Source organism: Ambystoma mexicanum, chromosome 5p (genome assembly GCF_040938575.1).
Source record: "Ambystoma mexicanum isolate Mex_15411 chromosome 5p, UKY_AmexF1_1, whole genome shotgun sequence".
In the NCBI taxonomy this organism is placed as follows: domain Eukaryota; kingdom Metazoa; phylum Chordata; class Amphibia; order Caudata; family Ambystomatidae; genus Ambystoma; species Ambystoma mexicanum.
Window position 1 is genome coordinate 1349161360 of NC_090930.1, and position 15894 is coordinate 1349177253.

The 15894-nt window shown below is 41.9% G+C and overlaps 1 protein-coding gene across 1 annotated transcript in view; it reads left to right on the forward strand.

Moving 5' to 3' along the window:
• LOC138481559 (fibrous sheath-interacting protein 2-like) overlaps positions 1 to 15894 on the forward strand; it is a 380784-nt gene that overhangs the window by 151357 nt on the left and 213533 nt on the right. The window contains exon 2 of the mRNA XM_069613745.1: positions 14474 to 15088. Within this exon, the coding sequence (XP_069469846.1) occupies positions 14474 to 15088 (615 nt within the window). The remainder of the gene's footprint in view (positions 1 to 14473; positions 15089 to 15894) is intronic.

Consider the following 15894-nt stretch of genomic DNA (forward strand, 5'->3'; position numbering starts at 1 on the left):
TGCGACGAAAAAATGTGTAGGTTTATGACCAACATTCTCCAGTCGTTCACCTCTTTGCCTGACTGTATCTGAACACCCTGGATAATGTTAGGCAGAATCACATGCAGTACCCTTTGGGAACACTACACACAATTAAGACTACAGGTGTAAGCACAATCTCACCTTTGATACAAGCCTGTACTACACAGTTATGTGCTAGCAGTGGCTGAGCAGCCAGGCTTATCTCAAGATGGATGTGAGCAGTACAAGATGTTACACAAAGGACTTGCAATCACAGTAGTTCAAACAAACACTATTCAAAGTTTCTTGGTAAAAGAATATATATTTATTTACACAGTCAGTTGGAAAACATTCCACTAGTAAGAAGCAGTTCAATATCACAATCTCATGCACTACAGTACACAACCAATACGTTTCTGAACAAGTTAGTCTCCCCTGAAGTGGGAGCAAAATGGCACTTCAGTAACTTTCAAAAGGTTTAGAAAGACAAAGGTTAAGCACAATTACTTTCATAGGCAGGTCAAATTGTTTCAGTTCACTACAACAGGCAATTCAATTTAATAGGCCTGGGCCAAAGTCAATGGTTCAGAGTCTTGGATAGGATAGCACAGTTCTGGAAGTAAACAGTTAAGTCTTTGCCAATGTTCTTAGAAGTAGTTTGCCAGAAAAAGAGTTATATGTTGGATTAGGAGCGAACAAAACTCCAAAGTAGGGAAAGTTTAGTAGGGAAAGGATTTCCACACCGCGTTTGCACAGTACCTTAAGTATGAAGAAAAGCTGTAGCTGAGGCAGTTGTTCCTGGCAGATCTGCAGATCTCGCTGTTCCTGAGCTTCAGTCGTGGGGACAAGAAGGAGGACGTCGGGAGGTTCCTGCACTGCCCAGGGAAGAGGCCACAAGCTTGGCTAAGCATCAGTTTTAAGGTGCAAGTGCCTTAAAGTCCGCAAACTTGGATCCTTCTCACTGGCTATCCGGTTTTTAACAACACTCTGATCAAAATTCGGCCAGTATGGAGACGGTGTCCAGGTGGCTTACGAGTTGGTTGTTCCCACCAGCTAAAGGGAAGAAGTGGTCCTTGGAGGAGCTTCTCTGTAGACGGAGTTTCAGGCAATTGGGACCTGCAGCAGGGCTTCACCGGGCAAACCAATGGCCCAGGAGTTTCAGCAGTCATCTTCCTTCAGCTCGTCTTCGGTTCTTTTGTTTCAGTGGTCGACTCTGCCTTCCAGTCCTGGAGGCTCGCTTTTAAACAGTTTTCTCCCATTCATTCCAGCCTAGCTATCACTCACCCAGCAGGGTGGCTGTCCCTGTCGGACAGTCAGCCAGCCAATCACACCAAAGTGCATTCAGGTCTCCTAGGAGACTAAGCACAGGGAGTTGCGGGCACCTCCCTCACATCCTGTCCACCCCAGACACTCATGCGCCAGAGGATGGCTCCAGCACTGAAGCCCGCCAAAGGCCATCAAACAAAGGGACCAAACCTGGTTTGGCTCGCAGAGTTAGACACAAGAAGGACCTTTCCTAAAAGAAACGGCGAAAAAAATGACCGGAGTCTGTTTTTACAGAGGGGTCATGGGCGCCATATTGAAAAACATGGCTGACCCAATTTTTAGCTACTGGTGTTCGCAGTTGGGAAAAATCACAGTTCATTGTAAAACCACTGCCACCAGCCATTTCAAGAGGAAAGGGTAACATTTGACTGTTACATGAGTTTTTAGATACAGGGGATGCTGGGCAACCTCTCCAGCACTCTATAGAAAGATAGTATGTGCTGGGTCTATGAATTTAAAAAGACTAGTAAAGTCAATTTAACTTTACATGCTCTGAGAGATGGTAGTCAGTCCCAGAGAAGGCATTTAAACCTTGGGGAGTCTGAAAGACACCCCTGTGCCACTGCAAGAAGGTGCTGTGTTACACATAAGAAAATGATGATGCCTATGGAGTTGTTTAAAACCCCATATCCAAAGAACACAAAATTAAATCCAGCAAAGTTGCTGGGGGTCTCAAAAGGTAAGGGAAATTAGCACATTCTTGAGAATTCTCCCTAACAGATATTACCCCCAACTATGGGCATCAACACTTGGCGTGAGCTTATGTTGTGCATAACTCCTATGATAAGCCCCCCAAAAGGCCTACTCTTAGGGCCTTTGTTGGCCATGGTTTGGTAGATGTGGAAGCCCTCAACCTGTACAGGGCAGTCAAGCCAGGTCTCCTGTAATAAGAAAACATCGTAATTGGTCAATATATGCATAGACCCCTCATGGTGTAAAAGGTGGCTATGCCCCCGAGTATTCCAACTGGCTATCCTTAGGGGTCAATTACACCCCAACGAGGTACTTGAGTATTCCTTTTTCCATTTCGGGGGAACCCAGTACACCTCTTCATGGCTGGGGTAAGTATAAGCATAAACAGACTGGGTTGGGTAAGGGGTGTTTAAACTGCTACACCCCTGATTCCCAGCCAGGCGGGCCTCCCCCTTGTGATACAATGCAGGGTTATCTGATGCAGAAGGGCCCAGAACTTACTAGTGGAGCACCACATACTAATAGTTTCAAGTCTAAAGAATTTGGAGCGTCCAGACTAGCACATAACAAAGATACCACTGCAGTTGAAACAAATTGTAATAAGACCCAGTTAGTACTGCTGTCCCACTTCAGTAGTTCGAGCTGAAGGATATCTGCAGAGGTAATTGAGTATAGCCAAGAAATCATGGCCCAGAGCCGGAGAAGAGTTGTCCTATTAAGAAACGGGCTCGACTCAGAGGTGTGGATTCATGAGTCTGTTTGCCATCCTGCCAGGTCCCGGGTTTTAAATGGTACCACCCCTACCAGTTCCTCAGTATTAGGTGTAGCAGCCATGTAGGACATTGAGTTAGAGACCCTTCTGGTAGGGGCTTGTTGAATAGGTCCCTCACTCGTCGTCCATGTCATGCCCGCTCCATGCCGGTCCTGCCCTTGGGGCTTTGCGGAAATGTATGAATTAGTATTTAGACACCGCAGCTTTGATGCCCTAGGCTCGGCATTGTCGTTCGTTGTTGTTTTTCGTGGCCCAGTACCTTCAATGATATTAAGTGGAGATGGTCTGGGCTTTGGGAGAGCCCAACTGTCAAGAGGACCCCGCAGGATCACAGTGCACCTGGATCCATCAATTTGAACTTTCTTAATAATATTAGGTTTATTAGCTACACCTGCTCCATCAATCCTTGTAGTTGTTATGAGCCTATCCCGTCCACCCAATGTGGTTACAGAAGGGAGGTATGTTGGCCTATTTGGTACTTCCCCATTTTGCTCCCTCCTGATGGTTTTATGATTTGTGTCTGAGGGTAAGGATTTTTCCATCATGGAAATCTCCAGTTCATCCTCCTCGTTCACAGCTGCAAATGTTACAGAGTCCTGGGACCTCCAAGAGACCTCAGACTCATCAGTAGAAACAAGGATCCTGGAGTCAGGACCTTCCAATTCCCTGGCCTTACTCCGGGTTACCCGAACATCTGGTTTAACTAGGGCCCTTTCAGATATAAAAACAGGCTCCTCACAATCAATACCAGCAGGCTTACAGGGATGTGGGCTTGGAACAGGACAATAGGCCCTGGTAGCTTCCAGGACATTGGCCATTGACAGTTTCAGTTCTCGCTGGTCCCTAGGGAAAACAGGGCTTCAAATTTGGCCAACATGGCTTTTCAATAGTGGGTAAGTGACACAGACGTATGTACATAGTCCGCGTCACACAAAGATGCCATGTCCTCAGGCTCCAAATTAGTTTCAGCACCAAATTCCAAATCAGCAGCCAAAGCCTCAAGATTAGGGCTATTTGATAAATTGCCTGTCAGATTATCGCCATTCACTTGTGTACTTGGCCCCAGAGAATTTCATTGTAAAGTCCTGTATAGGTTCAGCAAGGAACTGTTATTATCAAGGGAAAGGGCGGAGCCAGATAACAGAGCTGAATTCTCCTCTATCATACTATTGTGAGGATTGGATTTCGTAAACAAACACTCCTTCGAACCCTGCTATGTAAATTGTGAACCAGGGTTTAAGAGCGGGTCCAATACCCTGTTACTTTCCAACTGTGTAGAAACACATCACAGTCCTGTGAAGAATCCGGATATCCTAGATTGTGTGGTGTGCGGGAAGCGACCATTCAAACCACAATCTTTCTTCCCTTTTTTGTTTTCGGGGCTTCTTTCTGTGATTTACGTGTAAGCATAGGACTACGCAATTAATTTCCCCTTCTATGCGACATCACTACGCATGCCCACTCTGCCCATACACTTAACTTCATAATTGAATATCTAGGGCAATGACCCCATATAACAGAGCGGAGGGGTGGGGGTAACAAAAATGAAGGGAATATGGCTAGCCACAGCTCTACACGGCCCCCCGGCGAAATGCTGCGAAACTTATTGCGCATTGCTGCCTCTGAATTTAGCCTCCCGGCTCCAAGTGGCACACCCCCACAGTCGCCCAATAGAAAACTGATAGTGAAGTCCAGGAACGAGGGACAGCAAAGTATATTGGCAGGCAAACGGACTTGATGACAGGGATAGGATAATATGTTCCATTTGAAAGCTAGTAAAGTTCAGTTGAAGCAGTGGATTTCAATACAAGCATCCTCACTCAGCCCCACAATCTCCAGACAGTTACTCAACCTCCCCTACTCACGATGTGAGAAGTCCAGTGGAGATATCCATGAGAGTTGGCAGTCCCGCAGTTCTGCTGACTGCCGACTGCACACTTGGAGGCACACTTCAAGGCCCCCTTTTAATTTGGGGGAAACCCGCTCAGTAGGATGGTAGGTGGAGCTTTACTGGGCAGCAATAGAAAGAGTAGTGTCACTCCTACCTGCCGACTGCACACTTGGAGCCACACTTTCCGGCTCACTTTGCAGGGGAAGCCCGCTATGTAGGAAGGTAGCTGGAGCTTTCCTGGGCAGCAATAGAAAGAGTAGTGTCACTCCTTCCTGCCGACTGCACACTTGAAGCCACACTTCACCCTTAATGAAATCAGTCTGATTGCTATGAATGAATCGAGGCATTATAGAACTCAATCTGATGGTGAACATTTTTGCCAATAACTAAGCATCCACATAGAGTAAGGATATTGGTCTATAATTTGCACAATTTATATGATCTTGGCCCTTTTTGGGAGTCAACATAATCACGGCCAATTGCACAGATCCGATAATTCTCTTCTTTTTATGATCTCTAAATAAACACCCAATAAGATTGGACACAATAGTTCACTAAACATGCTATAGAATTCTATTGGGAACCCGTCAGAACCAGGACTTTTATTCCTTGATGTATTATTTATTGCATTTAACACATCATCTTGGGTAAGTGAGGCATCTAATAACTCAAAATCTGAATCCTGCATACCTCGTAGCCCAACCGACTCCAATAATTCAATGTTATCAACTTCAGTGCCTCAATCCTCAAATTTGTATCAGACTTCATAGAAGTCCCTTAAGGCATCCACAAGTTCCTATTTTTAGTCAACACCATACCATCCTTTGAAACAATGGAGGTAATACTCTTATTTTCTTCAACCCTTTTTAGTCTACTAGCCAACAAGGAACCAGCTTTTCCCCCAAACTCCTAATAAGACTGCCTAATATAAAACGTTGCTGTTTCTACTTTTTCCGTAAGCCATCGATCCAATTTCTGTCTGGTGCCAAGGGCTGCTTCCTTATGCTTGTTTGATGGTTCATGGTCATTCTTCTCTTCCACTACCCTCAATAAACAAATTATCTTTTCCTCCTCTCACATTCTGAGTCTTTTAAGTTGTGAGGTTACTAATGATGTTACTCCTGATGGTGGCCTACAAAGCTTCCCAAAAACAAAAACAGATTCCCTATTTTCATGTATATAGTGCATAAGTTCCTCCTTTATAGTTTCCTTAAAAGCTATATCAGAGAGAAAAAATATAATAAGACTCCACCCTTTATCCGTTCTAGGCCCTGCTAATAAACATTCTAAAGTCATGTTAATATCAGCATGGTCTGAAATTACTATGTTCCCACCATGGTATCTAAGACATTTGGCTGCAACCTTTTAGAAATTGAAAAGTCGTCGATACATGTTGAAGTGTTATGTGATTTCACGTAAAATGTGTATTGCCTAACTTTTGGATTGAATGTACTCCATGGGTCTATTAATTCCCACAACTGTATCATACCTCTCAACTCCTTTATAGCCTTCCCCTCAATCTGACATGGACTATCTGGTGACTTATCAAGCACACTATTAGTAACCAGGTTAAAATCCCCTCCTAGAATAATATCCTCACCTTGTAGTGTTCGTAAAATGTTCCCTATCTCCAAGTACAATTTACCTTGATCTACATTCAGAGCATACATGTTCATGTGGAACTGTACTTTACCATCTAAAGTGACTTCCATTGCCACCTGCCCTCTGGACCTATTCATTTGTTGCCCCATACCATGCGCGCATTCCGCCTAAATAGTATAGTAACACATCTTGAGCTTCGATGATAACAGCTAGACAGCATAAGATTATACTACAAGTATTTTACGCTACCAGAAAGGGGGAAAACCCACAGGCTCAGATACGGTAATCACTGACCTGAATAAAGACAATTTAGGGATCTGGGTACCCCTAATTGCTAATCTTTTTAAAGCTATTGTTCTGACTTGTAAACTACCCTTATCTTGGCCGAAGGACCATAATGATGGAGAAACTCCTCCTTCTTCAGATGGAAGAATGGTGTGAACATGCCTGTGTCCTAACCAACATTCAGTATGGTTTTTGGAGGAAGTAAAACAGGCTTATACATCTCAAAATGTTTTCTGTTTGTATCAACAATCTGAAGAAATACTACGATCAACCCTTAATGTCACAACTGTATTAAGGAGACGCATTCCAGTCCTCCTTTATGCAGGTAACATAGTTCTAATCAGGCATACTTGAGCTGCCCTGCAAAGTCTTGGCATAGTTTATAAATAAATGATTCATATGAAGCTCATTACTAATACATACACATCCACGGTTATGTGGATGAGTTGTAACAAGCTAAAGAGTGTCAATGATTTTTTCTTAAAGGACATTACCTTCAGGTAGTTGAATGCTTCGATTATCTAGGAATCTGCCTGGCAGGTAATTTAGGTTGGAAGCCCAAAGACAAAGGCGTGCCTTACAAACTGTGCATAACAATGGGACGATACTATAGGTGATCAAAATAGTTAATCCCAAGGTCAGCCATTGAGAGGAACATAGCTAAATCAAAGGGCATTATCAAGCCTTGTTTTGGAGCATGGTGCTATGAGACAGACAGCTAGTGAGCATACTTTAGTCTACATTCTTTGAAGAATATAAAAATTGTCTCAAAATTGATACTCAGCAATATTTTATGTATATATATATATTCAGTAAAAAAAACTTTGTTAAAGGGACGTTATGGTTAAGTTGCACTACTAAAAACCTATGAAATTCAGTGAAAAAACTTTGTTAAAGGGACGTTATGGTTCAAAGTAAAACTGAAAAACCCCTGAAATTCGGCAGTTATGGTAAGATAAGCAACCATAACTCACGCCGCCACCGTGCACTGCTAACACTAACACCCAGGACATCAAAGATGAGATCACAAATGTCATTGATGACATCACTGATGACATCACATGTGCATTTACCTTTCATGAAAAGTCTGTACAAGAGATTCTTAGTGTAATGTTAATAAACAAAGTGTCAAAGATTATTGAAATAAATATCAAGTGCTAATCAGTGCATTAAGCTATGCATTGATATAAATAGCATTCTATTATTAACTTCAATCCAGTATACTAAGGTACTCATGTAGAAACATAGGCATTGTGTGCAGAATACATGATGGAGGTGCAATATTCATAAGCTTGCCATGTTCAATATTGAAATGATAACTGTTTTCATATTAGAGTTTTGCGTACAGTGAAACTTGTGATAAGTAGGTAATAAAACCCACTTACTACATAATTGCATTATTATACACAAATCACAAAGAGACAACACCACATACAAATATGAATATATACAAGGGAATTGAAGTAGGAAAAAGAAACAGCAATAGTAGCAGAAAGTGTTCATAACCTAACTGATTACCTTTATGGAGAGAAATGATTGCTCTGTTTCAAAGCTGTTACTTACCCTATTTATATATATCACATGATGTGTCTGGACCCTAAGGAAAATAGTGTGAGTACAACATATAAAAATATGAGCAAATACAGGGAAAGTACAGTAATAAAACAACATCAAAAGTATCAGAAAGTGCTGATAAATCTACTGATAATTTTAATGCACAAAAAGGATTGCTGTCTTTCAAGGTTGTGACTTCTCCTATGTATATGTTTCATATGATATGACTGGACCATAAGGGAATTATTCTAAGAACATACTTGAAAGATAAATCTACGAATATAGTAATTTACAATTTTTAGTTCCTGACTGTTACTGAAGAAAGTCATGTGGCCTAGATATGTCAGGAAAGGAAAAAAAGGGAGAGCCAGCCGCGTGATGTCATCAGTGATGTCATCAATGACATTTGTGATGTCATCTTTGATTTGCTGGGTGTTAGTGTTAGCAGTGCACGGTGGCGGCGCGAGTTATGGTTGCTTATCTTACCATAACTGCCGAATTTCAGGGGTTTTTCGGTTTTACTTTGAACCATAACATCATTTTAACAAAGTTTTTTCACTGAATTTCATAGGTTTTTAGTAGCGCAACTTAACCATAACGTCCCTTTAACAAAGTTTTTTTTACTGAATTTCATAGGTTTTTAGTAGCGCAACTTAACCATAACGTCCCTTTAACAAAGTTTTTTCACTGAATTTCATAGGTTTTTAGTAGCACAACTTAACCATAATATCCCTGACTTCATATACATGTAACATAGAACATACTAACCCCCTCGTAGTGATTTTCATGTCCGCGGACTACCACCATGTCCGCGGACATATCGAAAATCTGAGCGTGGTGAATGTAAATTTAAATAGTGTGCCCCATTTCCCCTTTGAAGTTGGCTCTGAAAAGAGCTGTTTTTTTTTCTTCTTTACAGATGCTTGACAGACACCTGTTATTTTGTATTTTTTTTCTTGTTTTTTTTTCTTACTTTACTCCTAAAATCTTCTCATAACCTTCTCCAAAGCAACCCTCACATTCCAAAATAGAAAGGCATTTCCCGTAAAAGATAAAGAAATACCATCTTCTTTAAAATTAACAGCATTACTGGCATCAATATTCTCATTGTTACAGAAGAACATACCAGCTCTAAGCATGAAGGCACACATGCCTCGGTTGATGACACACCTAGCAATGTTTTGCTGAGGACAAAAAACTGAACTATTGTCCCATATTGCCCTAGGTAGTAATCCAGAAAAAATTACTTTCGCATTTGGAAGGATCTTCATTACGGCTTGAACCAAGCGTTCCAAATCAGCCAACAAAGTAGGGGCACTGACGTTGCCCAAATGGAAAGCACCATAGTGCAAAACTACCACATGCGGACTGTTCATCGTGACCATATCCTCACAAACTTGTACAATTCCCTGTACATTGCAATCAGGCACAGTGCTCCACACCACCTCCACTCCTTTGACATCAAAGTTCTTTGCAACGTGCCGGCATTCAGCATACTGCTGTAAACCATGCACAAACATATCTCCGAGCACCAACACCCTGACTTTCTCCACTTCTGCCATCTTCACCACACACAGTCTCTTTCAACACAAATCCACAACCTCGACATCTGATTGGCTCATCCGTACAGTCTTCTTTCCATGTTGGATTTCCTGGAAAAACCTGGATGTAGCATGCCCTGTCCACGAACAGCCGCGGTGTCCGCGGACGGCATCCACTTTACTCTCTGTGCCATTCCCTCATTGCATACAGCTAAGCAATCACACAATACGAATAACGTCCTCAGAACACCCCCATTTTGTGATTTTTCGAACACTTCAGGACAATTATCATTTCATTATTCAACATATTAACATTACAAATATTATACTTTCATCTTGTACTCTGCACACAATGCCATCTTTCTCCATTAGTAGCTCAGTATACTAGATAGAATCCCATAATACAATGCTATTTATATCAATGCATCGTTCAAAGCACTAATAACGGTATGATATTTATTGCAATATCCTTGACACTTTTTTCGGAACATTATAATAAAAATCCCTAGTACACAAATTCCATGAAAAGTACATACACGTGTGATGTCATCAGTGATTTCATCAATACCAATTGCGATGCCATCTTTGATGTCCTGGGTGTTAGTCTTAGCAGTGCACGGTGGTGGCGCGAGTTATTTTTCATAGCTTACCATAACTTGCTATTTTCAGGGGTCTTTTGGATGTCCTTAGAACCATAACGTCCTTTAAACAAACTTTTTTTTAATATCGCGCAAACAATATACAAACATGGCGTGCAAAAACCAACTTCTACAGATGGCTTTACACAGAATGTTGCAAAGTAAGAATGTATGCTCCTTCACAGTGAAGGTCAGCTGCTTACATTTTTTTCTCAGGCCCCGGAGAGGCTCACGAAGCGGACTATAAGGTTGTATTGTGTTTTGACCTTGACAGACAGAGATTGTGATGAAAGACTTCTCTTGAAGTAGTGTTGCTAAAACGTAAGAGAAGATAAGTATGAAATTTCTGAAACGAAACCACTTGTATATATTATATCACTATGCGAAAGATCGTTTGCACACGCAGAGTCGTACTTTGGGACTGCACCACTCGTAGACAATGGAAATTGCAATTGTACTGTAAGTAACCCTTTAGATTATTTTATACCAAATATAATTACAATAGCGTAGCATTAAAGACCGCTCAAGTTGAACTTGTTCGTTGAAAGTGGCATAATGTTTTCTACCGCGCACTATCACTGCCGAATTGATCCCCTGTCGTTTAGAGGGCTCTGAAAAAGGCAGACGACACAGGGTGGGTTAATATAAATAATTTAACCGGTCTATAGGCGGTCAAGCGCTTTACTCGCTGTGCCACTTCACTGTAGCCTGTCAAGTGGCACAGCGAGTACAACGCTCGCTTTGACATCCGTGCACAGCTTGCTAACGCAAGTTCGAATCCCGGCAAGGCCAAACTCAGCCTTTCATCCTTCCGTGGTCGATAAATGAGCACCACACACCGTGGTTAATAATAAGCACCGCTTAGATGCCTCACGGTTCTTAGCGCTATATGAATGGGAAAATATTATTATTTTATTACTAACATACTCCGTTGCACTATCTTCGATAGCAAATAGTTTCACGCCCTAATAAATAAAATGATGATTTTTAATGAAGATCGGCTGGTGAGACTAATTTATGTTTTTTAAAACAGGTATGTGGCCCCATTTTGCCTATGTCACGATTTACAGACTCCAGCGGATGGGGTCTTCAACTGCCAGGTGCAGGTCCAAATATGCAACTTCATGACCCTGACCATTTTATGGGACAATCGCCAAGGACCAATATGCCCTTACGCAGTACTAGCGGCTACAAACAACATACCAACCAATAGGGTGGTCTAATGGCTCGTTGTTGGAGCAACCTTCCGATTATCAGAGCGACCATTTACTGCTTTTATCATAAACCAACAGCCTATCTACCACAAAGGAACAACGCGTGGCTCCAAATAAACTTTTGCTGATCCACAGCAGAGACAATAGCAAATCGCTAAATATTCACTAAACATTTCATGTGAAATAAATGTACTTTACCAATTGTACAATCCTGCTGTTTACTTTTAAACCACAGTTTCATATTCCGAATTGTGGCGCACTGAGTTGTAAGCTGATCTAACACCCTCTGTGCCGCAAAGGAACATCGCGTGCCTCAACATGAACTTTTGCGGATCGACAACAAAGACAAATGCAAATTGCTGAATATTCTCTAAACATATGATGTCAAATAAATGTACTTTACAAAATGTACAATCTTGCTGTTTGCTTTTAAATCACTGTTTCATATTCCGAATTGTGGCGTGCTGTGTTGTGACATAATATGTGTTGTCTTCCGGGTTCTGTGTAAAGTCACTTAGGAATGGAGAGGACTGGGCGCGTTTGATGATGCACCCTGTAACGTCACGGAGAGAGGCGGGGAATATGAATGCTTTGATAATATCAGGCTTAGGGGCGGGAGATATGATTTAGTGTTGCAAAAGCAAGTCAGCCAGGTCAATAGCGCCAGTCATAGGATTATCACATAATGTCGGCGCACACCAGCCGGATTTATCGTTTCTTTAGTGGACAAAAAGTCGGTTGACGCCCATAGGAAATTGTACTATTAGCGGACAAAAGGAGTGGTCTTAAAACACTTTCACCCTGACAACGAACAATACAAACAACGTTCTCAGAACACCCCCATTTTGTGTAATTGCAACCATTTCGGTCAGACTGACATGAAGTAGGAAGACTGGAGGGTCCTGCACTGCCCGGGACACCGCAAGTGTTCTTAGAACACATTCAACTAGACAGATTACAATACGGACAGCGTCCTGAGGACACCCCCAGTTTGTGTATTTACGAACAATTAAGTACACCGCGAGTGTTCATAGCTCATTTTTACCTTCCTTGCGAACAAAAATGACACATACTCCGTCCTCTAAACACCCCACCATTTAGTTTATTTACAAAATGTCAGAACAGCCGTGTTCTCCGTGGACAAATCGAACGCAACAAAAACGTCTAGCACATAAAAAAACAAAACATTGAACCTATCTCATACTCCCCCACCCTCCCCAAACACTCTTACACACCAACACAGGGCACTAAATACAATTTTTTATCCACGTATCACCGCGCTGTACGCGGTCGACGGTAAATACAAGATGGCGGGCGCCACAGAAAATCTGATGCGCTCCACGCCCCTCGCCGTCCAATCAGCGAACACGTCACATGTCCGCGGACATGACGCAAGGCCATGGGCGAATCGGGGTGCTGTCCGCGGAGCGAACAGGGAAGTCCGTCCGCAAAGCGAACACAGATATCACTAATTTTTTTGCCTTACATTTTGGTCATTTTTTAAAAAACTACTGGACGGATTTACACCAAATTTGCAAAAGCACGCTTTCGGGACCAGGCCGCCGCTCCTGCCGCGAATTTGGTGTAAATCCGTCCAGCGGTTCGGGCTGTAGCCGTGCGCAAAGTTTTTTCCCATTCAGTCTATGGGAAAAAAAAAAGTTTTGGGACCCCCCTATAACTTTTCCCCCCCTGGACGAATCCTCACCAAACTTTTCAGAAAAATTCAGAGTGGGCCATATACTTTTTTTTGCAAAGTTTGGTGAGGATTCGTCCAGGGGGAGCGAAGTTATAAGCCGCCCAAAAAGTGCTCTTCCTATGGAAACACCAACTTAACCATAACTACATGGCCGCTACCGCGGCCATGTAATATATATATATTATATATATATATATGGAAACAGGTGCATTGGAAATGTATTGACAACATCTCTAAAACTATGGCTATCAATTTGTATCAATCTGGCAGTCAACCTAAGGCATGTGGCCTTAGATGAACTGATTACATTGGACACAGGTGGGTCACAAAGCTCCCTGGCCAAGTTTATTGTTAGAATGTGTGTCCCAATAGACTGCTAATCGACTTCACGATTGGCATACCCTAGTCATGGGAAATAAAAACATCTTTAATAAGACATTGAAGAAATACATTTGTAAATGGCACATCTCATAGTTCATATGGTTGTTATAGCATATTCTCCCACCAAATTGGAATTTGACATGGAGCAATATCTGGAGTGTATGAAACCATTGTAAATGAGATTAGTGACAACCTAGAAATTTTGCTGGTATGATGCTTAAGTGTTAAAAACAGAGAGTCACACTGGGCCTCATTAACGGGCCCGTTGTTAGCATGCTCCCCATTCCCATTGAGCCCTATGGGGGCTCAAATGGGGATGGTTCGGGTTCCCTGAATGGGGAAATACCGGGCCCTTCTAAGTCGGAATGGCCTGGTATTTCCCCATTCAGGGACCACGGACCCGGACCCGAGTTTGGACTTATTAAGGGCATGGCTGCCTCCAAACTCTAATGAGCCCCACTGTTTTGTATCCATTTGTTACTTTGAATAGTCCCTTGTACAAAACTGTATTCTGTCCATTCTACTCACAATTAAGGAAAAGAGTTAGAATTCATGCATTAAACAAATTCAGTTTCTTAAATTGTCGTTTCACTTTGATTTTTGCTGGCTGCTTTTGACCTCCCTGGTATTTGGGCTGGTTTTTATATGGAAAACAATTGAATGTTCTTAAATGTGGTAATGTTTCAATTTGGATATTTGCTTTTATCTTGATTGTTTTTGTTTTTATGCAGTTTTGAGGTTTGCAATTGAAATGTAATACATTTACATGATGGTGATTACTAAACAGCAACTTCGCACAGTATAGAATATTAATCACGTGCATACATTAGATACAATCTAACCTTAGAGAACTGTTCAGTAATACCTGTTTGTCTTTTAGATTGCAAATAAAAACTTCTCTGTGGATCAGCGAAAACCAGATGCTTGCAAGGGGAAACTCCTTGAAAATCCAAAAACAGAACAGGGTCTTTACATTCAATCAGTCACCAGTATCATCCACCTTCGTGCTGGGGATGTAGAGGCTGATCACGACACTGAAGACACAGCCACTAAGGGAGATTCCTCTTTGATGCCCTCTAAGGAAGGATTTCAGATGGAGGAAGACTGCCCTAACGATGAACAGAACCTGAAAACTAAGCTTAGTTCACTTACTAGAATAAGGAGGTTCATAAAGGGTTTTAATTGTAAAAGCAACTGTAGTTTACTAACTACTAGTTCTCAAAAAGAAGACCCTTGCTGCGATGGTGCAATCCAAGGACAGCAGAGAGCTAATCCACGTTTTGCAAAGATCAACAGTGAAACTAAATCTGGCAGAAACAGAGAAAATGACAGTTATAACTTTGTTGCTACACCTTTCAAAAATGGTAATCTCACCTTGCCAAGCAAAATAAACAGCCATGGAAACAGTACAAACTGTCAAGCTCTAAGTTTGCTTCTTTCAAACGGTGGAAGCGTTCATCAAGATTCTTTCGTCAGTGGTAAAACGCCAAAAACTGTAAGTAATCCTATTACATTTAGTGTTTGTGATATAAAATACTGTACTCCACTGGAACAGTGGGGCCTTTCTAGTTTGAATTTCCTGCATGTCGTGTTTAAAAGCTTATTGTTAGTAAATGCGCAGACCGAGGATGGAGGCAGCAATGAGGTGTGATGTAACAAAATGCATTAAAGTATAAAAAACGTTAAGAAAAAGCAGAAAGTACAGAAGCAGACCCAGAGGGCTGCAGCTCTGCCTATCCATGCTGGCTGCTCCTCTGTCCTCTGTGCCCTCATTCACGCATGCACGGATTGTCCCCCTCACCGTGATGTCATGCCGTATGGACACTGTGCGTAGCACAGCTTTAGTGGTTCTCAAAACAAAACTACTTTTCGTATCAAATGGTAAAGCCAAGGGTGTATACTGTTCATTTCATAGTCATGGAATCTGATTGGCTTTTTGCTTCCCTTGCCAGTCTGATGCTTCTGATTTCGTGGGTGACTGTTATATTTATGGTGTGATTATTGCTGTATGTTGTGATTACTTGGCATACTGAAGGTTATTCAGTGTGAGTTGAGACGTTAATTGTTGAATTCTAAGGGCTGCTTCTGTGGTGGCGCTCGTATGTCTGCTGAGGGTGGTAAGTCAGACAGAGGAGGCAGACACAGAGGTATAATACAACACTGATTTATTAAGTAAAGTGTATGTTAGGCAGAATTATATGCAGTACCCTTTGGGAACACCACACACAATTAAGACTACAAGTGACAGTACAAATCCACCTTTGGTACAAGTAAAACTGGTAGCGATGGCTGAGCAGCCAG